Source organism: Paramormyrops kingsleyae, chromosome 3, assembly GCF_048594095.1.
Source record: "Paramormyrops kingsleyae isolate MSU_618 chromosome 3, PKINGS_0.4, whole genome shotgun sequence".
Classification (NCBI taxonomy): domain Eukaryota; kingdom Metazoa; phylum Chordata; class Actinopteri; order Osteoglossiformes; family Mormyridae; genus Paramormyrops; species Paramormyrops kingsleyae.
Genome location: NC_132799.1, coordinates 7,944,891 through 7,970,396, shown reverse-complemented (window position 1 = coordinate 7,970,396; position 25,506 = coordinate 7,944,891). Strand labels below are relative to the sequence as shown.

Here is a 25,506-nt window from a genome sequence, read left to right as displayed (position 1 = left end):
TGTAAAGGAATACTGCGCATTTTTATGGGAAAGGTTTGGTTCCAGTTTGGATTCTAATTTTGCTGGATACAGCCAGCCAATCAGATGGCACCGATGGAGTGACAGCCCTCAACAGCGTCAAAATGAAGAGCCACCCCAAAAGAAAAAAACAAATAAAAAAAAACTTGTTTTAAGACATTTTCTTAAAACAAGAAAACAATGTTTACATTCCGATGCATTAAACATGTCTAGATTTCTAAGTTTCGCTTTCATGTAGTCTTGCCCTCGACCCCCCCCATAGATAACAGCGACCCGACGAGCCGTCAAACATTTAGACTTTTTCGAATTCCTGTGTTTTCTGCCAGCCAATAGACCCCCCCCCCTCCCCCGCCCACTCTACTCCAAACCCAACCGTCACAACCATGTTTGTAAAAAGAGTTTGAAAAGTTTCCCAAAGGTCGTCTGGAGGGGCCGCTGCCCGTCTGGGACCTTTCTGAGCTCCTTGAGGACCCCACATGGATTGAGGTGCTCTGCAGTCATGGAGGGTGGTTACTCCAGGCGCCCCTCAGTTCCGGTTCCTTCTCTTCGATGCCGGGCCTTATCTGGGCTGGCGAACTCAGGCCCGTCCTTATCGGGCTCATCCGGCTGACCGGGTCTCTTGTGCAACTAGCTACAGGAAATGAGAGTGCGGGAAGCCGGGGGGGGGGGGCAAAAACGGCTAACCCCAGACTTCCAAGAATCTGCTTATCTGAAGGTGGCGGCTGACCTTCTGCTCACCTTGTGACAGCTGAGGAATGACCAGCCCTCGCACCTTATCGTGCTGTGCCCCCCCCCAGCACACTCACACCCATGCCCCTGCAGCTCAGAGATAAGCCCCGCCCCCTTATGCACCCCCCCCCACAACCTAATACTGCAGAATACACCAAACCCCCCAGCTGCATTCAAACGGATTTCAGAAGCAGTGGTCACCACAGGACGGCCAAGCCCATGAAGAGCACATGCGTGTGTGTGCATGTATGTGTGTGTATGTGTGTATGCATGTGAAGGGCCACAGTAGAGGCATGCAGAACAAGGCGGGTTCAGGGGGCCTGGCCGTTCACAGGGGCCCTTGAATACATATAATTATAATATTATATGATTGTGGGATAGGATTCGGACCCGTGTCCCAGCATAAGACAAGCATGTATAGAAAAGGGATGGATGGATGGATGGATGGGCCCAGGATTTCTAGCTATGCTCCTGCATGTGTGCACAGTAGCATCATCACACTTTTTGTTTTTAGTTTGTTTAACTTTGTCCGTTTTGTCTGTTTTGCTCGCTTTTACAAACACAACTTTACCTGATTCATTGTCAGGACACCTATAATCCAGAATTATGTGTCAGCAGCTTGCCCCCCCCAAGCCTTCAGTCTTCACCTGTCTGAGTGTGACCCACTGTCGGTTCGCAGGTCACTGAGGTTAGTGTCAACCCCCCCCCCCCCCCTACCTGAGATAAGCTGACATTTCCTTCAAGCTGCACTGGCTCCCTCAAATGGGACTGTAATACAGGGGGCGCTGCTCTCTGTTCCACCAGCTTGCGTGTCTGCAGTGCCCAGATACTGGGCCCCTTAGGCCCTGTGCCCCCCCCCCCCCCCAGCCTCCGAAACGCCGAGGGGATGGATTCCAGGGTGGGGTTTGATCCGAAGCGGTTAGCTAAGAGATGCAAGTATTTTTTTGAAGCAGAGGTGTGAAACTGAGATGAAAGGAATAAAGACCAGCAATGGCTTCAGCAAACAGGAAGTCCACACTGAGCACGCTCAGAATACACCAACCCCCCCAACCCCCTCCCTCCTCCCCCCACAACACCATCATCTAATTAGAAACGTATTTCTGGATTTTTTAAGGGAGAGAGGGATAGTGAAGAAAAGGGGGATAAAAAGCGATAGAGAAGGAGGGAGATTATCTGGGTGTTTTGGAGACATACAGGCAGGTCAGGCGTTAGCCGGGGGGCTAAGATGGAGGAAAGTGATCAGTCTGAAAAAAGCACAAAAGATTTCTTTACCCCTAATAAACAGCCCCCTTGCACAGCTGCTCTGGACAAACAGCAGACACCTGGGCAAACACCTGTCTGCCGCAGAGCCTCAGCTATCCAACGAGAGCAGGCCTGCCAGAAGACGCTCGCGGCGTGTCAGGACTGGTTAGTCACGCTTGGTTGGTCGTGTGACCCCCCCCCCCCCTCCATGCTTAGAGCTGAGGGCTCCTTATCTGCACGGCGGCTTGGGATCCTTCAGCGTCGTGTGACCGGGGGGAGGACTGCCGAAGGCTCGCTCTCCTAGTGGGAGGATCGTCGGCGAACACGTATCGAACCGAAGGGCTTCCTGTCGTTTTTTTCGGTTCCTCGATGAAACGCGTGAAGGTCTGTCCCTCATCGCTCAGATTCTCTGTGGCTGAAATCCGCGTGAATGTCCTTTATTAAAAGACACATAGTGTCTTCGCAACGTTTCGAAAAAGGCAAAGCTTGCATTTTAAACGTCCTGTGAAAAACATTTTTCGAAACTGAAACATCACAGATACATCTGATGGCTTCGACCGTCACTGACGGCATGACCAGGCCATACCAAATCAGGCTGAAGCTGGACATCCTCTGAGAATGATCCGGAAGGCCGTAGGCAGATAATAGGGCTTGTCCCATTCATCACAAGCACTCAGTCCCACAAAGGGCTCACTCGAGCAAAAACACCATGCTTTCTCACACGCATACATGCAGCTACACACACGTAGACACGCTCTGCCATCCATCATGCCCCCACCCCCACGCATGAACACGGACGCACGCAGATGCACACCCTCATCCAGCTGTCTTACACGTAAAGAGACACCAGGGGGCCTCAGTGCCGGTCAAAGCAGGGGGTGGTGGGTGGGGCAGGAGCCTTGGTGAAGGGGAGTGATTGTAAGAAAGAGACCAGACCCCCCACCCCACCCCCGCCCAGCCTTCTGGCCTTGACCTTAGCAGTGGACCCCCCCATGACCGCCACCCGTCATGTCGGGGGCCCAGGAGGAAGCTGGCTAGACAGGGTCCCACAAGAGGTGGGGGGGGGGGGAGGCAGACTATTGATCAAAGATCTCTCATACGCGCTGAAATGTGTCCGTGTGGGGGGGTGTCAAAGGAATCGGGGGGGAGGGGGGTAAATATAATCGATATGGCCCAGAATTTCATCTTTCTGCCTTGTCTTTAAATTGTGATCAAATCAGTTCTTTTACGCAATTTTTTTTTTTTAAATAGTGAGGAATGACCCAGTGCTGGGCATGCTCCTCAGCGCCCCCCGGACCTGGGAGGACCGCCGGCGTGTATACACTAATAACACGTCAGTGTGCTGTAAATACACGCGTGTCGGCCTCACCAGGCCTCCCGCAATTCACGTTTTCGAGAGTCTGTAGCATAAACTGAAGACCCGCGGGACAGGTTCTGCTATGAGTAAATGAGCAGCTTATGGAGGGAGGGAGGGAAGGATGGATGGATGGATGGATGGATGAAAGCAGTATAGCTGAAAGCTGAAACGATTTGAGAAAAAGTGTTCACTAGACACAAAAACTCACGCACAAAAGGCCAAATACCTGACTCACGCCCCACCCCCAGCCTCTGAGGCTTGTGTCCCTATCTCCTAACCAGCATTCCATGGGTCTGACCCCCCCAACAGCCGGCAGTCATGAAGGCCGGGTGAAGTACATGTGTTGTTTTGTCTGGGCTTGAGGGACACAAAAGGACGACTGTGGCCTGCTTTCATCGGCTCGGATCGTGCGGCCACTGATGATGTCGCTGGCCAGCAGCGGCGTTCCCCGTCTGCCGCGGACTCCGGGAATGGGGCAGCCGCAGCCGCTTTGCATGCTGGGATCTCCCTGGGACACGATGAAAGACAGATACGGAGAGGGGATAGACGGGCCTGGCTGATCATGGGCCCCCAGCATGTGGGGGAGGTGTGCAGGGGGTGCAGCGGGGGTGCAGCGGGGGTGTAGCAGGTTCAAAGTCCACAACCAACCCCCTGCCACCCCCCCAATGCGCCCGCTCGCCCTCGTCTGGTTTGAAAGGTCACTGTGTGTCTGGGAACTGGGATGCAGGAGCACCCAGCCCCCACCTCCTTTTATTAAAGGTCAGTCTTATTCAACAACACTTAAACCCCTCCCCCCACAAGGGAGACACGAGGGAGGGGGGGGTCGGGCGGTTAGGAATTGTAGGTCTGAAGAGGACTATAGTCCAGACATTGGGCCTTCATCTTACACCCTTCTCCGCCCCCAGCAGATTTATGTCTGACGGTCAGCTGAGGCCCCACCGCCCCCCCAGTCCCATTCACACGAAGCGACGACCCCCCATGCTCATCTGCTGCTCTCCATGCACGCTGCACCGTTTATACTCCGCTGACTGCTCTACACACTAACCTGCTGTAATCCGTTCAATTGGGAGCTACTTTACAAGCATAAAAGCAACCGCCCCCCCCCCCCCACCCGTTAGCATTATGCCATTACAGGACATCCGCATTTCGTGTTGACATTTGGGAGGAAATGGGAAATGGCGGAGAAAAGGTGGAGAGCCGCAAAAGAAATCAACTGATGCAAATGACAAGGAATAATTCTGCGAATGAGGAAAAGGCTCCCTGGCTCGTGTGAGGAGGGACACAGCCGGGCTTCTCCGTATGGCGGGAGTGAGGCTGTGGTCATCGGTCAAGGGCGTCTTAAGGAAACGCCGTACTTCATCCGTAACTGGCAGCTTTCATAATGTTTGATGTGAGTCACGCTGGAAAGAGCAAGTCATGGTGTCACTTCCTGTCCCTTCACATAAATTCAGAATCAGGTAGGACTGCATGATTTGACCTGATCTTACATTCATATATCTCCTTAAATCAGTCGTGGGAACTGCGAGGATCCAGACGGCGTTTTGCCGTACATTTGCTCAGACACGGCTGCATCTAGAAGCTTCCGTTCAGGTGTCTTCACCTGTCTAGTTAGTTCTACATTCCTGACCACCAGAGGTGCTGGGGAGGGATGAAGGCAGTTGGGGGGGGGGTGGCCTGGTTTATGTGCTGACAGCAGAACTTGGAGGGGGTCTCGCTGGAGAGGGAACGGGGAGGTGTCAGTAGGTGGGTGGTCAAAGCCCCAGCTGGCTTGAGGAAGAACAGCCCCCGCCCCCCACAGATGATGCGGGACAACCTATAGATCGTCTCCTTGGGGACTGAGCCCGTCTCAGCAGTCGCTCTGTCTCCCTCCCTTCCCCATCATCCCTGGACTCTGCCAGGACAGTCCAACCCCGCACCTGACCTGTACTTCTCCCCATGCCTCCAGCCAGACGACCCCCCGCGTGCCCCCCTCACCCTCCATCTCTCAGGCGTCCGCCGCTGCGTTCTGTCTTCTGCTCTCCAGTGGGAGGTCATCCTGTTAGCGCTTTACAGGCTACTGGTCCGCCAGCTGTTGCCAGGAGCCGAGCACTCATGAGTTCAGAGCCCACCTGGCCTCAGAGGGAGACAGTGGGGGTGACGATTTGTGCACACGTGCCTGTATGTGTGCGCGCGTGTGTGTGTGTGTGTGTGTGAGCGGGTTTACCTATCCTTATGGGGACATAATGTCCCCATAGCGTGATAAATATCCATTTTTTTTCCCTTATGGGGACCGGTTTCCTGGTCCCCATAAGGGAAAACTGTATTTTATAAAAATCGGTGACTGCTGTGAAAAAACTAAAAATGCAAAAACTATTTTGTTAGGTTACTTATGGTTATGGTTAGGGCAGGGTAGGGGTTAAGGTTGTCATAGTTAGCGTTAGCATTTTTCCCATTGAAATGAATGAGCGGTCCCCATAAGGATATGTTTACCCTACATGTGTGTGTGTGTCTCTGTGTGTGTGTGTGTGTCTGTGTCTGTGTGTGTGTGGTACAGAGAGGTCCACTGGTACTCCCAGCAAACTGATGTACAGATCCACTGTGGCCCAAACGTTGGCTGGCATTCATCAGATGGTCTTCGCCCCCCCCGGGGGCCGCTCATATAAACACCAGATTACCGCTGCCTTTTTTTGACTCATGTGTCCGATTCCCAAGGTGTTCGCCCTTAACGTTTGAGTTTAACAGCCGCATGCAGAAAAGACCATTGGGCTGGAATGCCACAAAAGACATTGATATTTACAACTAGCTAATCCTCGACACCCCCCCCCCCCCCCCCAACCATCCCCAGCTATCACCCACCCTGCCTCCCTTACCAATCCTGCTAAGGATTATTTTGTATAATGATGAATAATTTATGAAAATCTACCCCCTGGCTTTCAGCGACGCCTCTCAATTGGCCTTGGCATGCCGCCATTTGCGGCCCAGTCCGTGGCGGGATCCACTCAGACAAAATGCAAACAGCCTACAAACACAACTTCATTTCTACCCTAAAATGTACAGGATTCAATTGAGGACAGAAAAAATCACTTCTAAATCAGGCAACAAAAAATAAGCATACCCTCAAAATGTTTGCTACCACAGCTTTCAACGTGTGTGAGCTGTGTTTACTTATTTATTTCCTTTTTTTGTTTATTTATCTCAGCTGAGATGGACCGGATAGCTCTGAATGAAAAACTATTGGCTTCTTCATCCCTGACCTAATGTGAGCAGAATTAGACCAATGAGAATAAGACCTGAGCACTGTGGTATTGTGGGAATTGCAGTTTTTCTGAGTATCATACATATGATAGTTATCATATTTTTCTGGGGACCATCCATTCATTTCTATGGAAAAAACCCTAATCTCAACAATGACAACCTTAACCCCTACGCAGCCCTAACCTTAACCGTAAGTATCCAAACAAAATGCAAGTCTTTTGGTGTTTTTAGTTTTTTTTATTGCAGTCACAAATTATAATAAAATTGAGTTTCCCCTTGTGGGAATCAAAAAATGGTCCCTACAACTTCAAAATAAAAGATTTTTAAAGTAAGCAGCATGAGGGTCTCACCTTTATGCTTCTCACAACACAGACTTGTTTTTTATGACCGTTGGTCCCACAAAAAGCAGAGAGCTGAGCCGAGTGACTGAGCTGTCACTGTGCTGGTGACTCACAGGTGCTGTGTCCATCTGACCACGAGAGGTTATACCTCAAGCTCGGCCTGGAGACTCTGCCATATCAGAGCAGCAACTGGAGTGACATTTTAGACCAAAATGCTTCAGGTTCACCACTGTCCTGTCCAGGCTGTCCCTGTGCCCTGTCCCTGTGCCCTGGACTTCATGAGGGAGACTTCTAGAACCATGAACTAGCTGGAAGATGGATGGATGGACGGACGGATGGATGGATGTTCAGAAAGCTCCTGTTGTACACTTGAGAGACTCTTCTGAATTCCTTCACATCCCCCTGCAGGATAAACATGGATCCACGAAAGGATGAGCGTCAGGCATTTTCAGCTCACCGGAAGCTCCCTCCCATGGGCAACGATTTCAGGGGCAAATTCAGCGGCATACTCCCCCAGGCAGGTGTGGGACAAAGAACCGACAGTGGATCTGGCCGGGATGTTAGCATGTCACATGGGGCGTAGCGCCCATAGTATTAGAGCCCCACAGCGGGGGAGGGGGGGGCGGATCAGAGCCAGAGTTAGGGAAAGGAGATAGCGTGTTATCTGAAGCGGCAGCCACGGTTGCGGGCAGTAGCGATCCCCGGCCGCTGGAAATCGATAGATACTCCGAGCTCACGGGCACGACCTTGTCAAGACGGCACAAGGGTCTGCTGGGCAGGGGAGCGTGGCAGGGGGGCGGGGAGGAGGTGGGGACAGAAAAGGGGGGGGGGGGGCAGTGTCATATGATGGCTCTTGGCAGTGTGCGCGCAGTGATCATCGACTGCGCCCTTCCTGTGCAGAACGTTACTGACTCAGCTGGTGAGCCACACCCTCTGCAAAAGCGCGGACACACACACGCACATTATAGAGCCAGGTGTTCAGATACACGCTGTCACATTCATGGAACATGCATGTTTAGGACACATTTACTTTATTTAACTTTTTTTAGCAGGCATTCTTGATGAAAGCAACATACAAGGACAGGTGACATACAAGGACAAGATAGTATACTGATGACCCTCCGTTTCCATCAAATGTGTCCTCCCTCTACTAGACACTACCCCCCTCCCCCCAGGTCACACAGCACCTCCTGGATTGCAGTCTTTCTTTGAGAAGGGGGTCAGCTACCTGTCACATCCAATCCTGTTGTTAGAGGAAAAGACATTCGAACCTGCAGTCCCGAAGACACCGAGAAGTTCTGCCGGTCATGTACCTCCCCCCCCCCCCCCACAGCATTCCCAGAAATCACCGTCCCACCTCAATGGCCAGTGGCCGGCAGTCTGGACGAGAATCCCAGAGGATGTGTCACTGGGACAGCTAACACAGCCATGGAAGAATGAAAACGCATGTTACAGAAAACGGGACCATGTTGGAAGACATCATGGAGGTGGGACTAGCCACTTTGAAGTGGCGATTTGGGGCTGCTCGCTAATCTCCACCCCCACTCCACTTTTACTTTTCAGGCCCACACAGCTGACAGACTCAGGTAAAACTCACAAACGCAGCTACAAGGATGTATCTTCCGGTAAAGCTCACAGATACAGCTACATGGATGTATCTTCTGGTAAAGCTCACAGACACAGCTATACAGATGTATCTTCGAGTAATGGTCACAGATGCAGCTACATGGATGTGTCTTCCAGTAAAGCCCACAGACACAGCTACACGGATGAATCTTCTGGTAAAGCCCACAGATGCAGCTACACGGATGTAACTTCCAGTCAAGCTCACAGATGCAGCTACATGGATTTGTCTTCCGGTAAAGCTCACAGACACAGTTACACTGATGAATCTTCCGGTAAAGCTCACAGACGCAGCTACACCGATGAATGTTCCGGTAAAGCTCACAGACACAGCTACACCGATGAATCTTCCGGTAAAGCTCACAGATGCAGCTATACTGATGTATCTTCCAGTACAGCTCACAGACACAGCTACCCAGATGTATGTTCGAGTAAAGGTCTCAGACGCAGCTACACGGATTTATCTTCCGGTAAAGCTCACAGACGAAGTTACATGGATGTATCTTCCAGTAAAGCTCACAGACAGCACTAACAGAGCTCTACTAACACAGCACTAACACTGCTAGAATTCTCCAGTGCTGGGGGGCTTAGTGGTGACAGAGCCCTCGCCACAGGACCTAGCGAAGGTCATAGTACGAGTTCCTCCATGGCAGGGCGGGGGGGCTTCACCAGCAACTGGATTGCATTTCCACTTCCCACCCGCTGAAAACGTGCACCGGGCTCTCCAGTTACAAAGTGTCCCTCAGCAGATGGGCCTCGGCATTCAGATTGGCCATTACTCCCCCCACCCCCACACTACGAGATCACAGATCGCGTGAGCACCCCTGAGCGTACCACCACTGTTCGGGTTCGGGACCTAAAGGGTCCTCTGATCTCAGTACCATGTGGGTCCGTAATCAGGCCTGCAGAAAAAGGAGGATAGGAGGAGATGTAAATAAATAAAATCAGGATTTTTTCCCCCTGATTTCAAGACCTCCCTCATTAAATGTTCATTACATGTTAAGCTTAATGAGCTTCAGACCAGAAGAAAGGGAAGGAAATGGAGGCAGAAAATGGAAAAATTGACAGGAAAAGGGGAAAAATAATTTGCCGGACAGTTTTCACAGCTTTGTTGCCCCAAACTTCAGGCTCCTGTTTATAGCGCCGCCCAATAAGACAAGGGGCCATAATTTAAACCATCTGTCTATACGGTTCACACAGTGAAAACATTTTGTCAAACTAATTATCTGGCCTTTGCTTTGGCAGGCATAGTCCAAGTTATGATAATTTTGTTATTTTTAGGTAATTGTTTCCAGTGTGTAAGTCAGGCGACTTGAAAAGGGCCGTCACCTTTTAATCCGCAAGATGGATGTTTGATATGGGCTGTGATGCCGTCTTAATAGCAGGCGGCTCCGTCAGCTGGGCCCCGTTAGACGGGAGGCTGAGAAAATAAACAGCAACACTGGCCCCAGCCGCCGCCCCCCCCCAAGATCCACCCCACCGCTCAGCGGCCGCGTGGGGATCCAGACCACTGCCCCCAAGATCCACTCCACCGGTCAGCGGCTGCGTGGGGGTCCAGACCACTGCCCCCAAGATCCACTCCACCGGTCAGCGGCTGCGTGGGGGCCCTGCTGTGGTGTGGGGGCACAGAAACACGAGCTGGGCAAGGGGCCAACTTGGCGGGCGACATTCACGGCCACGCGGGCCTGATTCAATCTCTGGCCCGATCTCTTTTAACGCTTCGAGAATGTAAGTACACACATTTTCCCCCCACTTTCTGCCTCCATTTACACATTTTTAAGGGTGGGGGGGGGGTCTAGGGTACAGAGCCCCCCTCCTCCGCCCCACAGCTCGAACAATGCTAATTTCTCCATCGCAAAGACAAGTGACCCGTCAGCCCTCGTAACCCACCTCCCCCCCAAGACCTGTTCCGATGGCTTGATGCGTATCGGAGATGTTTGGAGTGGCCTTCCACTAAACTCTATCTGGAAATAATTAGCACGCGTAGGGATCGTACTCCTTGGCTGTGGGATGTTACATACATGCTGGGTTTCGGGGTTTATGGGTGCTCCAGAAAATCCGCCCATGGTGGGGAGGGGGGGTTTCAGTCTGGAGGCGGCCCAAAGAATGGACATGGCCTGGAAATCATGTTTCAATGTTGACTCAACCACAAAGGGCTTCCATATGACGGCAGGACCTCTGAAAATGAGTAAGGGCAGAAATGCAGGCATCATTTTTTTAAAAACTGATCCTGCTGGTCTCAGATTGTGATCAGAGTCTCTTTGTCCTTTTTTGAGCCGACTGGTCCACCGAGAGCATAAGATAGTCTAGTACAATCTAGGGGAGCAGAGAGTCATTTCCAGAGCTTGTTATGAAATATTCAGGCTGGATTAAACATATTTAAATCACAGTCGGCACACAGACTCGATTTGAATCTCACAGCCTGGCTGTGATGAGGGGGGGCTGCTTTGCTGCCTGAGGCCGCATAGAAGCTCGTCGCTCCAAAAGGTTGATTTGATTTACCACAAACTGATATCCTGGGCAGTCTTCAGGGTCCCTCCCCAGACAATGCTGTGGCGGACTGGGGGGGGGACCGGATCGCTTTAGGTGGACCTCGAGTGGGACACACTCCTGTCTCTTCTTGGGTATGTTTGTAGAAAAGCCTCACAGACTAAGTAGAGACTCCTCATGCTTCAGTTTAACGGGCCAAACCGGTCAAATCCCTACTGGGTCACCAGTGAAGCTGATTCTTCACCAATCCACATCATTCCAACATTTAACAAAGCAAAAATGTGATGAAATCGAAAGGCGGATTTGTAAAACTCACTAATTCCATGGGAAATGTTTTTGAAAAAAATTGTGCGTGTTTTGGATATTTAATGAAAGTTCTTCATTGGGTCATATGAGGACTGAGTGAGATTTGGTTCATGATACAGTAACATGTGAAGAGGAGGCTTGGCTGAAGGTCATTGGTGGTTTCATTAAAAAAAAAAAAAAAAAAAACAACAACAAAAAATGGTCTGAGTACGTTTTGAAAATCTGCTCTTCAGGCCCCTTCAATGGGGAGCGTCGCCTGGCTAGACGACGGATCACACTGGCCTAAATCTTCTGTTTGGACCTCCCGCTAACTGACTGACCCCCCCTACCCCGCCCTCCTCCCCGCCCCAGACATCTTCAATGGAGAGGCGCTGGATGTGGGGGCTCTGATCCTTCTGGTGGCTGCAGACGGTCGAGCCTCCCTGAGACTTCCTGTCCACCAGGCCCAGCAGACAAAGGTGCTCAGTCACATGAAACCTAATCTGTAGGCCTGAGAAAGCCGACCTCTGACCCCTACCCGACCGCATTAGACAGGGCGGCGGGGGCAGAGTCTGGAGGCTTTGTTTGTGAGGCTGCATCCTGTGTGTGTGTTATTTTGACACTGTGGGGACATTTTTTCAGCCCCCATAGGGGGAAACTCAATGTTATAAAAATCTGTGGCTGCAATCAAAAAACTAAAAATGCCAAAGGTCTTATATTTTGCTTGTTCACTTAAGGTTAGGGTTAGGGATAAGTAGGGGTTAAGGTTATCATGGTTGGGATTAGGGTTAGGGTTAGGGTTAGGGTTAAGGTTAGGGTTAGGGATAAGTAGGGGTTAAGGTTATCATGGTTGGGATTAGGGTTATTCCCTTAGAAATGAATATGTGGAAGATATGAATATGTGGACTGTGCGTGTGCACATGCGTGTGTGTGTGTGTGTGTGTGTGTGTGTCCGTACCACTGCATGATGTGGTACGAGGTGCAACTAGGCAAAAAAAAATTTGAAATCCTCCGAACACATTTGTTTGCAATTTTGACCCCTTTTTTTTCCAAGACCAATCATGAGATGCCGTTTTAAACGCGAAGGTGAGAATGTGCGTACACATGCGCTCCTGAGACAGGTGTGTCTTTAGATCTTTGATGGTAGGTGTGTGTTGTGTGTGTGTGTGTGTGTGTGTGTGCGCCTGTGTGCCTCTAACCACAGCCCGAACCCCGCAGACAGAGGTCACGGGGTCACGTTAACACAAAACACAGAGTAGCAGACATAACACAGATGCTGATCCGTGGCAGGGCCCCCTATGCCCCTAGACCCCGCCACTCCCCCAGACCCCACCTTCCCCCTCCTCGATTAACAGCCGTCCCGGAAACACGCCAGCTTAGCTTCAGCCGTCCCCCATGATTACCTCTCCTTTTCAGCTTTCGAAGGTGACCCGGCCTTTTCGTCACTGCAGCTGCAATTAACCTTAGCAGACCTGCACCTCCCCCCCCCCCCCCCCAAACGTCAAAGCCCAGGAAGCAGAGCACCTGGCTCTCCCCTCAGCAGATTAGCCGCTGTCTCCCTGGCCCCATGCTGCCATGCAGGTGCGCCGCGGGAATTTGGGGCCCATCGGCCACACCCTGTTACACACACACACACACACACACTCTGCACTCTCCAAGCAACCAGGGAGTGGAGCCGATGAGTGCGCTACCCCTCAAGGTTACAGAGGACCAGAAGCACCAGAAGTTTAGCGAATGGGGCTAAAAAAGAAAATGTTAGCTTAGCAAACAGCTGCAGGAAAACACAATGGGAACCAGTCGCAAGGGACTGGCAAGGTCTGTTTCAGAATGTGTAGCTTTGGCGTGAGAGAAACACGGAGACGGCCTGCCGATGGTCCTGGCCATTCAAGACTCGGTCCTCATCAGGCCACATGTCTCCCAACTACCTCACTTCCTGCTCTTACCTCACTTCCTGTTCTGAAAAAAGAAGAAGAAAGTCAATTAGGTGAGGAGTATCGGACTATTGAGGCGTGTGAGAGTGAGCCTCACGTGGCGAGCGACGACTAGCTGGAACGAGCGGGCATTGGCGTAACTGGCTACACGCACAAGTGTTTGTAGTGTCATCTCTACTGCATGTTTCAGCTGTTTGGGTTAGGGGAGGGGCCGGGGGAGCTTCTTCTCATTTCCAGCCCAACTCACTGACCTTTATACTCAAAACCACGGTGACCTCCCCCCTGCTCCACCACCCTGCCCTTCGACTTTATCTCGGCTGTCCACACCTTGAATGCCGGCCGCTTTGTCTATCTATAGACTTTGACCTCTCCTTGCTCAGCGGACAGCAAGCGGTCGTGCCACCCTTCGGGGAGACAGCGGGGAAGGACGCCGAGGGATTTATGAGTTATGCAGATGACCAGGCAAGGTTGGCGGCAGAGATAAGCTCCGGTGAACTTCCACCCCTTTCCGTTGCTCAGGCACGCACAGAGTGCCACAGACGTACCCTGGCCCCTTTTTACGACCTCACTTCCTGCCGGCCTTGTCCCATTGGCCGCAGGTTCGCCTCGTGAAGAGGCAGCTTACGGCACTTGTGGAGGACAGAGCTTCCCACGTGACGTTTATCGGCTTGCGAAGTCGTTAGCTTAGTTAAACGGGATGCTGTGGAGGTCCTGTAGCACTAAGTGTGCCCCCCACCTGCCCGATAAAATGTTTTTAAATGCTGAAGAGATCTACTCCCCCAAAAGTGCTCACCTGGGATCAATTAATTTGTTTATTAAAGTGCTTAGATTTAATACACCTTCCTGCACTTCCTTTTTCTTTTTTATCACCAGCTGTGATTAATCATCCTACACTAATCCAATCATTAAACCCAAAGGACCCCTCCTGATATCTATTTCTTGCCCTGCTGCTGAGGAAAGAGCAAAGCAAATCTTTCCAACTAGACAGCTGAGGTTGGTCGCTCTAGACAGTTCCTGGGGTCTTTTAATCATATGTCTATGGCTCATGACATTTCAGGACTATGCTTGTCATGTGCTCAGTGGCATCCAATGAGAAGAGAGCTTCCTCTTGACATCACTTCCTGCCATCGACATAGTATACAAGTCCACAGTGACATTTAGGGAGTTGTCTACCGCAGCCAATGGCATCCTGTCCCAAACATTAAGGGCACCTTTTTGCACGTACCCAGCCATTAATTACCTCAGCGAAGTGATCGTTTACACCGTAAATTCACCTCACCAGGTGCTGCACAGGTGCTAACGCATATTTGAAAAAGGGCCTTCAGGATTCCAGACCTCAAGAACCCAGGCTGGGTACGCCTGGTCATCAGATTCAGAGTTCCCGCTGGAGTCGTCAGCGTTAGCTGCTGACACAGCTCGTGCGACACACCTCTGGGCCTGTTATTGGAGCCAGCGCTCTGAGCTGGGCCATGGGGAATCACACAGCTGATGTTTGGGGGGGGGGGCGCGGGTAATTCTGAGTCTCTAAGCATAGTGGCAAAGTAACCTGGTACTAAATAAGGCACCTACAAAATATACAATTGTATTATTATTCTACTTTCATTTTATAATATTGCTCCATCCATCTTCTGTAACTGCTTATTCAGTGCAAAGTCGGAGTGAAGAGCCTCTCCTAGGCATCATAGGGGCACAAGGCAGGGGACATGGTGAACAGGACGCCGGTCACTCACACATTACCACATATTGCAAGAATTTAGGGTAACTCATCCATCTAGCTACATATTTTTTGGAGCCTATGAGGAAACTGGAGCACCTGGAAGAACGTCACACAAAGCGAAGGAGAACTTGCATTTCTCACGCACACACGGAGCTGGGGGTTAGGATTTAAACCCCCAACTTTGGGGATGAGAGGCTGCAGTGATAGCTAGTGCGCAACACTGTTCCATCTTTTATACACACTTTTCTTAGACAGGCGCACGGAGGTCCAGAGGCAGGGAATCACCCAGGACGAGGCACCAACCCATTGCAGGAAACAATATTTTTGTTACTAGTTATTATTTAGTTTGTGCTAATGCCAAAACAACTCAGAACCTAGAGCGTTTATATGAGTGGAGGAATTCAAGGCATGTGAAGCACTTCAGGGCAAGATGGCAGCTGAGCCCCTCCGGGGACGTGAACCAACAACCTTCTGTCCTTTTCCTTAAACGCCTCCTGCTCCTCTAACGCCTGCTCTTTAATATGCAGGATCCATCAGGCCGGCGCGACACTCCAGGCCTGATATTTGGGGGAAAGAAAAACTGGAAAAAACTGGAATTTTTACACAAACCTGAGTATAATATTCTCCAGAGACACAATTCATGGTTGGGGGGGGGGATCTATGAAAGTTTATAGGAACAGTGGGTCAAGCTAATATAGATTTTTATAATGAGGGCAAAGGTGATACGTTCTCAGATAAATGTTTCTGGAGACGCAGTAAACCAGAAAAAGCCCAGGACGGCCTATAGGTTTACTGCGAGATTAATTTATGACGAGACAGGACAGCTCAGACTGTGCCAGCTGCTGCTGGCGAAGAAAACAACGGGCGTGTCCTGATGGGAACAGGGAGGGAGGGAGGCGGAACACCCGGGTGGCGGGCGCATGCCACACACGCACGCTCTGCCCCCGCAGGCCCGCGCCAGGCCGGCTTCACGTTCCCACGGATCGGGTACGGCGATGGTGGGACGGGAAGGAGTACCGCCAGCGCTGCCGCCGCCGGGCCAGGGTGATCGCGGCGAGCCCAAGCCTCGGGGCAAAACAGACACAGATGGGCAGAGTGAGAGCGATGGGCGAGGTCAGGGGTGACATCAGGACGTACGATAAAGGTAGCATTCGCTGTAACCGCATCGAACCAGGGACCGGTGGAATGTGGGAAATCATGATGAGACAAAGACAGGCACCGCCCCCACCCGAGGCAAAACATACCCCCCCATTCTCCATGGCCACAGCAGACCTGAGCCTTAGTGTCTCACACACACACACACACACACCTAACACCCAATAGTGACATTCAGTAACTCAGTTCACCAGTAGACACAAAAGAGTCGCCAAACACAAGATATACTTTAAATTTTTTATTAATTGTTTTTTTTTTTTCTCCTCAATAAAGGGACAAAATGGTTGTGTGAACAGGATTATGCAGACACCTGCCAGAGAACACAGACAGTGGCATTCTCAACAGAACAGAACAGAGACCAGAAACATGTACAACGAAAAGCTAGGTCAGCCATGACCTTTGGCCGTTCTTTTAAAAAAATAAAAAACGAAACAAAAACAATACCCCAAAAAAAAAAATAATAATATATGCGCCTCTGTTTTGAACAGTGCACATAAGTAGTAATAAATAGTGACTCCCATTGTAAAAGATAACGTTCAAGTTCAGTTTACAACAAACAGCTTCCAGAACAGGAATAGAAAAGGCAGATAACAAAATATTCCACATTGCCATTTACAAAAAGTATCAACTCAAGTGGGCTTCCCCATTATTTCGTTACATTGTTTTTAAATATGCTTTGCATATGAAATTCTTCCCGATCTAAATATAAAGCACCATTTAGTATTTGGCAATGAAAAGAAAAAAAAAAAACCTGCAAAAACATTGATTATTTTTTTTTCTAAATTCATTTATTTTTTTTATTTTTTTTTTCTTTCCCCGTAATCATTTACTGCATATGACGTTTCTGTTTCTGATGCTGGAATGTAGTCACGTGGGTGGCGGAGGAACACTACGGGACGACCCGACATCGGCTTGCGTTACTGCGTACTGACTGGCGGCAGCGGACGAATTTAATAAAATAAAATTAAAAAAAGAGATATGTACAGCCACCTGTTAGCGCTACTGTGGACATTCAGAAAGGACTTCTGGGGGGCGGGGGTCCATCTCATGGCCCCTAATCTGTACAATACCACAGCTTAATTTTTTTTTTATTTCTGTTTGTTTTTTTTTTTAACATACAAATAATTTGCACTATATTATCCTGCCAAATTAAAAAAATATACCGTGGCAGCTTGTTTTTTTCCACTACCAAAAAAAGGTATGTCGATACCTTTTTAAGAGAACAAGCAACAGTTAAAAATACGAGCCTCAATATAAATACTATAGTCCCTACACTAGGTGAACATTTAATTCAAATACCATTCTAGAAATACAGAAAAAGTATACCATAAATGTATTTTAGCATAGGAATCGACATGAGTGTGCATTTTCCTATATTCTCTATTATATATTTATAGATAATCTTAAACCTTTCCCCAATGCAAGTTTTGTCAACCTGAAGAGCTGTGAACAGCCAAAGCAAAAAGAAAAAAAACTCAGATTTTTTTCAAATTTATACATACTGTGATCAAGTCCTGAACAACACTAAGAGAGGAAAGAGAAACAACGACAAACTTAAAATACTGTTTCCCCTAAAGATAACGAAGTGTCATTGTTGTTTTAAAAAAAAGTCCATTTTTAATATTTATACTTTAAAAAATGTACAAAAAATTCTTGCAGTTTAAGCAGCAAGTTTTGTTCATTCTTTTTTTTTTTTCCTCGAGCAGGGAAGTCTTTGCCCGATCACAGCCACGATACCAAACCGCTCGGCATTCTGGGAAGTTAGGGCTGGCAAACTGATTTCATCCCCAGTCTACGCTAAACGATGTGTCCATCAGTCAGCTATACGTTTTTATTCTTTCCCCTTAAGCGCACACCTGTAAACTGGGAAAACGGAACAGTGCACTTTTTTGTACAATAATTTTATACTCAACCACCGTAGCGCCGATTAGAGAACCAGGTACGGCCTACAGTTGAGTGCCAAGTGCTATATCAACATTTACTGGGGCGGATGCTGTAGGTGAACCGTGAAAACAGGTCTTGTTTTATTTTGACGAAAAGAACATACACAGTGTATGATTTTTAAAAAATCTTGCACTTTCTTTATTTCATCGGCCTGTTCTTTGAAGAATTCAGATATGGGTGCTTTTATGAATGATGAGTTGAAAGTTTCAATCTTCAGGCGATTCATTGTTAATCATCAGTGGTGGATTCTTTAAAATAAATTATATATAAAAAAAAAATAAAAAATGTCTGCATGATGCCATAGATGGAACGAGGGGATCCCTGCCACCTCTCCCTGACATTTCCATCACTTCCAATCAATTTCAATCGAGCTCGTCAGAACGGAATTGCCCTGAAGGACTTTAGGTGCCCCGGTCATTAACGCAGCTCCTGTCGAACGCGGAGGAGGTCGGGTGTCTTCACGTTTCTGCTGCGAAGGGAGGGACATCTTCACAGCGTCTACGCTTAAAAAAACGACGGGAGGATTATGGATCAGCAATCAGTGCCACCAGACCAAAAACGAAGAAAAAAAATAAAATAGAGGTCTAACCCCACACAATACATCATGTACCGTGTAAGTACAACAGTCATTATAGGTACATTATAGGTAGCTAAATGATGATTAACTAGAGATTTTCTTCGCTTTACAATTCTGTTTGTTTTTCTTAAGTCACAGTTGACTCTAGCAGTAAGGTACTTGATGCAAGGACCATAAAATTTCTTCTAAGAAATGGAATTAAATCAATGCAGTTGGCAGATCCAAGGCACTACATCTTTCTGTTTTACCAAGTGATAATACAAATTTAGATAACTGCTGTTTCACTTTTTTTCTCTCACAAAATTGCAAAGCCGTAGCTGATTTAATTTTAACAATCGATACGTTTAAGCCAATTAATATTTTCCAACCCTGTAAGGACGCAAAATCTTTTTTAAAGATCGGTTCAAACCAGAGGGTTAGGCAAAAGACTGTTTTTCCTCCGTGTTACAAAACAAAACTATACATGATATGTATAACAGACTGGATGCAGCATGGTCACCTTGTTTTCAATATGTTTTTGTTGTTTTTTCTCTTTTTTCTATTTTTTTTTTTTTAAATAAAACATAACGAGAAAACAGCGATACATTTACTCAACAACTAACCAACCAGGGACAATTTCTCTTTAAAAATTAGCCAAAAACATACCATGCATGCTGTTTAATTACTTTTTTTTTAAAAAAAAGGAGGGGGGAGGAGAAGAAAGGAGAAAAAAACAGAAGCACGTAAATTATTGCACAAGAGAAAGGCTCCTAGTTTGCGTCAATGCAATAGTATTGCCCGGCTAAAGATCATGCATTCGACGGTGAACAGGCGGGGTGTACCAGCTCCAAGGATGTCTTAGTTCTCCACGGGACAAGTGTGACAGGGGGAAATCTACAGGGGGGGAGCGGTTTTTTTGTGGGCAGATCGTTTCCTCTGCTCTCACCTACTCAGTCTTGATGTCATTACTCAAGGCTCGATCGCTGTGCCATTTTTTCATGTGTTTTTCCAGAGTGCTGTACACGCTAAAAGGCATCTTACAGATTTCACATTTGTACACGTCCTTGCCCACCTGCCCATGTGTCTTCATGTGCCGGGTGAGCTTGCTGCTCTGGGCGCAGGCGTAGTTGCACAGCTCGCATTTGTAGGGCCGCTCGCCCGTGTGGCTGCGCCGGTGCACTGTCAGGTTGCTGCAGTTCTTGAACACCTTGCCGCAGAACTCGCATGTGTCACTGCGCCGACTGTCCTTGGAGCTCGGCCTGCCGGGGCCGCCCAGGTGCGGCGTGCTGCCGCCGCTACCCGTGCCACTGCGCCCCCCGTCCAGCTCGCCGGGCGGCGTGGAGAAGCGCAGGCTGCCGTTCTCCGAGGAATGCTCCGAGGACGAGGCGAACGGCGATTGTCGGGAGTCTCCGAAGTTCAGGAAGGGGTCCTTGAGCTGGCGAGAGGCGGCATAGCCGGCCAGCCACTGTGAGTACACGTTCTCTGTGTTGGGGATGGTTGGCGTGGGGATGTCAAAGTCCTTCTCCAGCTTGATGCGTTTGGAGAAGGGGCTCAGCGAGCTCGGACTGCCCAGAAGCAGCTTCTTGGAGAGGCCGACAGAGGCCGACTCGCTGGGAGAGGAGCCACGTCCGTTGACGACCGCGCCGCAGCCCTCGTCCACACGGTCGGACTCCAGTGCCGAGTCGTCGTCGCACATGTCGCGATGCGCCTCACCGTCAGAGCCCAGGGCGCCACGCTTGTGCTGCCGGAAGGCCTCGCTGTAGTGCTGCATGCTGGCCGCCAGCCCCATGCCCTGCATGACCTCTGGCAGCGAGCGTGGGATGCCATCCTCTGCCACCAGCCGCCCACCGCTGTTCTCGTGATGCCGCGCCGCCTCCAGGTTCAGCCCAAAGTGATAGCTATTCCTACCCCCGTCGCTTTCTAGCTCTTCCTCCTCGCCCTCTTCTTCCTCCTCCTCCTCCTCTTCCTCCTCCTCCTCCTCTTCCTCGTCCTCCTCCTCGCCGTTCTCGGGCACGAGACCATCGTTCTCGCTCTTGAACTTGGCCACCACCGACTTGAGGGCGCTGCTGGCGCTGCCCACCAGGTCGCTGGTGCCCGGCTCCGGCGAGCTGGTGGAGGAGAGACCATCATCCGACTTGACGGTGCCAGGTGATGACTTGTGCAGGTGTGTCTTCATGTGGCGCTTCAGCTTGCTGGCCTGCGTGCAGGCGTGGTCGCACAGGTGGCACTTGTAGGGTTTCTCGCCCGTGTGGCTCCGCCGGTGGACAATCAAGTTGCTCTGGAACTTGAAGGACTTGCCGCAGAACTCACACGACTTGGTCTTCATGGGTGTGCCCTGTGACTGGCCTGCCGGCTGATTGGGGGTGGACTGCGAGCCGGAAGGGGATTGGCTGGCGGGAAGAGGGGGCGTGGCCATAAAGGGGGGCTTGGCACCCGGTTGAAAAGGCTGCAGCAGCCGTTGCATGGGGCTGGGCCGACCAGGCGACAGGGGCGGCGTGGAAGTGTTGCCAGCTAATTCCCGCAGCCTGCGTGAGAAGTCCATGGGGGGGGGCGGGTCCAGGGGCATGGGGTTGAGGCGCAGCACCCTGTCGAAGGCACTGGGGTGGTGGGCGGTGGCCAGGGCCAAATCCTCAGCGGTCAGGTGCTCCATGCGCTGGTGGTCCAGGTGGTGGCGCGGCGGCGGGCTGAAGAGGGGCGGAGTTGGCGGGAAGCGGCCCTCACGCAGGGGCGGGCCTTCGCGCCCCGACACCGAGCCGGGGATGCGCAGCAGGTTGAAGGGGCTGCCTTCGGGCAGGTGCAGGCCGTGCAGCGGCGGCTGCGAGGTGCAGTCGGCACCCATGGCTGGCGGCACGGCCACACGCGGCGTCAACGGGCTGCCATGCTCGCTCTCCAGGTAGATGCGAAAGCCGTGCGTGTTCTGCGCATGCTGCAGCAGGAACCAGGCACTGCCAAAGGGCTGCTTGCAGGTGGTGCAGGTGTAGGTGCTGGGCTCATCTTTACCTGAGGGTCAGAAGGACAGAGAGAGAGTCAGACCTGAGGCTCCTTTGAAAGGGTACAAATTAACATCAGGGGAATCAAGTCAACACAGATCACTATTGATTAGTTTGATCTGGGGGTGAAATCAAAAGAGGACCCGTGGCAGCCAAAGGATGCTTCAATAACAGAGCAACAGACGCAGCAGGGGGGTACAGGCCCTAGCAGAAATTGAAGGGAACACCCCCTCAATCCCCAGCTTTCTGCTGAGTGGCTGGTTTCTATAACAAAGCCTCAGTATCCAAAAAGAAAAAAGAAAAACTTGCTGTAGTCATGTGACCACCAGCAGCCGTCATCTCGCCCAGGGAGGGGTCCACCTAAACACCCCAGAGGTGAAAGACCAGACGCCACATCTGGAGGTGCGGTACCCATCGTGTCACCCCCCTATTCACGTCTGTCCACCTTGCTTTAAGGAAATCGCCATTCCTAACAACTGAATACCGCTTCCTCATTCCAGTCTATCAAATTCGCAGGTGCCTTTGCAGCACTGGAAAGCAAACAGCACGGATCTCACAAAGCATCCCGTTCCACAGAGTTTAAAAACAATAATTGACTTTCGATGGCACTTTTGCCACGACCTGCGAATCTGCTGCACAATGTATCCGAAATCTCATTAAAGGTACGCGATTCTCCCACCAGCTCATTTACAGGATAATAATCCGGCCTGGAAATGAAGGTCTTTCAGGATTAAACAAACTGGCTGTACTACAACAAAGTCTGTTCCACATTTTTGTTCCGGTAAAATTGAGGCACACACACAAGCACATGTGTGCGAGGGTGTCCCTTCCCCCTGTCCCACCGGTCCCCATGGCCAGGGATGAGTGGATGTCGCCATGGTGACAGAGACAACCCCTCTGTTGTCACGCGTTCCGTGAGGGACAGGTTTGGCCAGGAACTCCGAATGCTAATTGCACCATGCAATTAAAAAACAGGTAAACAAAAAGGCACTTTTAAAGAGCAGAATCCCATGAAGGCACGTATGGTGTGTTTCATCGAAAATCCGGAGAAAACATTTATTTTTATGCAAACAAAGATGGAACAAATGTCATTCTTTCCCTGCATATTTATATGATTATTCAAATGGACCAGTAAGTGGGGGGGTGTTTTTCTCAGCGACAAAGTATACATTGATAGTTCGTTTCCATTTAATGAAGTCTGATGCAGACAAAGTCAAAACAAGAGAATAAAAATGCAATCGAGACGCCGCGATGTGTCGTGATGGCCGGCGAAGGCCCAGGGTGCGGGGGAGATAATTAGGCCGGTTAGTCGTTAAAACGGCAGCCTTTGAGAGCAAGGGCTGGGAGCCACATTACTCAGGGAGGTAAACACCTGGCTGAAGGAGAAATGAGGGACCAGGGGAGATGGGTGGGGGTGGGGGGGGGGGGGGTCACGGGTATAAAGACTCCTGGGGATAGTTAGAGGGACACTTTGTACGTTTTCCATAGAGACAAAGAGAGATAGGGTGGGGGGGGGGGCATCCATGTGAGGGTCATCCACAGCTGCTTGTTCCTACCCACAAAACATCAGCGTCATGTGACCATCAGAACCAAATCCTCTCGACACAGAAACCGAATAGTGCAGTACGTAAAGAATCGCATAACGAAGTAAGATAAATTGAAAAGAAAAGATAATGAACCAAAACCCCACCAGGTCTATGCCAGGCTAAGTGGGCTGGTCCAGGAGCAGGGGAAACGGCACATGGGCGGGGCGGCCCCCCCCCTCCCCACACACGCACCCACAGCTGCCTCTCTGCAGCCCTGCCGAGAAATTCAAATATTCAAATCAGGGCCGTAGAGAACTTTGCTGGCGGGGGCGGACAGGGGGGCCGTCTCTAGCCGGGAAATTATGGATCATTACAATCGGCAAATGACAGTTAATTGTCGCCACCTGCATGGGTTTTAACCTGCTGTACGTTTTACCTATTATCATGCAGAGGGTATTTCTCCGACACGCTCGCCGTAGCGGCTTGTCAAATGCCGTCGCTTCCGGCACAGCGTCTTGAGGGGGGGGGGGGTGGCGAGACAGATGACCTGTCTGTGGCTCCGCCCCCCCGGCTGCCATGGTGGGCGGGCCTGTTAGCTCAGTCTATAATAAGTAAACCCGGCTTTTTTGATTATGCAGGGGAGACGCAATCCTGTCTTCCGGGGGGGTGTGGGGGGGCGAGGTCATTCGACGTTGACAAACAGTCTCGGCGGTAACTGGAGGACTAGTGAGGGTCAAGGAATTTTCGGAGGTTCGCCGGGATCCGCGGGCAGGAGCGACAGCCACGGTTGGCACATCTCATCCGGAACGCGGAGACACGCAGCGAGATTCCCGCTGACAGGGACGCCGCAATCCGCCCGGATGACACGACTTGGGGAGATGGAGACAGGAGCCCCAATAATCTTCCTTGAGGCTCGGGAGATTTAGGGGAGTGAATCTGATGGGGGGGCGTGAAAGCACACTCCTGCCAAACTGGGCTTGTTCGTTCTTATTTGATTTTTTTCCCTCTCTCTGCAGAGACAGGGATTCGGAGTTTTCCCAGTCTGCGGACATCGGAACGCTGTCCAGGAGGCAACAGCTTTTTGATACGTGTGACACAGGAACCCCCCCCCCATATCTGGGTTCCATGGAGACAGACCCACAGGAAAGACAGTCCGGGAGGAGGTCCAGCAGGCAGATAACCTCGACTTTGACGCATTAAGGGAGCCGGCGTCCCCCCGCTCCTCCCGCGATTTTACAGATCCCCGGTTAATTACAGAGGTGCCGCTGGTCACTGCCGACGAGGTGCCGGCGGGTGGCTTATGGGGGAACAAGAAAAAGGAGGAGCAGGAAGCTGTCAGCCCCGCTTAGCACCGTCGCTGCCCCGCGGGCGGCTCGCAGTCACGTGCGCGCATGTTTCCCGCCGACGCAGGAAAGCTCTGGTGCAGGACACGTCCAGCCAGGCAAAAGGACGCTTCTCCGGGTGCCACATTCTGGATGGTGGCAATGACCTCACTGATCTGGCACACGGTGACACAGAACAAGGCCGGAATGGCGCCCCCTGCAGCCTGATGTGTGAACTGCTTCCGCCGTCCTCACCCTGACCCCCTCCTGTAGCCTCATTCTGTGGTGTGAGGTTTTGAGGCCTGTCTCTTCTAGTCTAACTCATATTCATGCCTTTCATCTAAAAAAATGACACTCTACAGTTAATAGGATACTGATAAACCGTAACTGTGGCAAAAGGATTGACCTTTAAATTTATAGTCTTAATACTGCTGCCCCCAGCTCCCTGAGCTCGGAGTTCTTCCTGCGTTTCTGTGGCTTTCCCTCTCCTTCCTCCCACCGTCGGAAAACATGCATTTAGGTGAACCGGCATCTGTAAATTGCCCACAGAGTGCATCTGTGTGTGCGAATGAGTATGTGGCTTGTGATGGACTGGCATCCCATCCTGGGTGTTCCCCTGCCTGGTGTCCCGTGCTGCCTGGGACAGCCTCCTCACCGCAAGCCTGTAATGGATCAGTGGTCACGGAAAAGGGACTGATGGACTAAAGACAGGAGACAAAAAGGGAGAGTGACAATGTGTGTGAGAGAAGAAGAGGTTTGTGTGTGTGTGTGTGTGTTGGAGCTTTAGAAACAATTGCTGTACACAAGCGCGACAGGTCAGGACAGACAAAGGCAGTCTGAGAAATGATCTGGTGCAGAAAAGGGCTACTTATTTTTTTCAATAATTGGCACTTTTATCATTACTAAACCCTGCTAAGCACCGCAGGGGGCTGCCCTCAGTCCAAAGCCCGTCTGACCGACTCGCTCCGAGGCAGAGCCAGAACCAGACTAGAGCAACCCGATCACTCAAACAGAAGCCTGACCTCGCCTAATAACTAAACACTGCC

General features: G+C 50.7%; 1 protein-coding gene across 8 annotated transcripts in view; it reads right to left on the bottom strand.

Annotated features, from left to right (window-relative positions):
- Window positions 1-16,345: 16,345 nt before the first annotated feature.
- Window positions 16,346-25,506, bottom strand: part of LOC111858965 (B-cell lymphoma/leukemia 11A-like) — a 39,911-nt gene continuing 30,750 nt past the window's right edge. For 7 of the 8 annotated variants that reach the window (XM_023841222.2, XM_023841231.2, XM_023841238.2 and 4 more), the window contains one exon: window positions 16,346-21,622. In XM_023841222.2, coding sequence (XP_023696990.2) covers window positions 19,569-21,622 — 2,054 coding nt within the window. In that variant the 3' untranslated portion in view covers window positions 16,346-19,568. The remainder of the gene's footprint in view (window positions 21,623-25,506) is intronic. The other variant, XM_023841247.2, reaches the window with a different exon arrangement.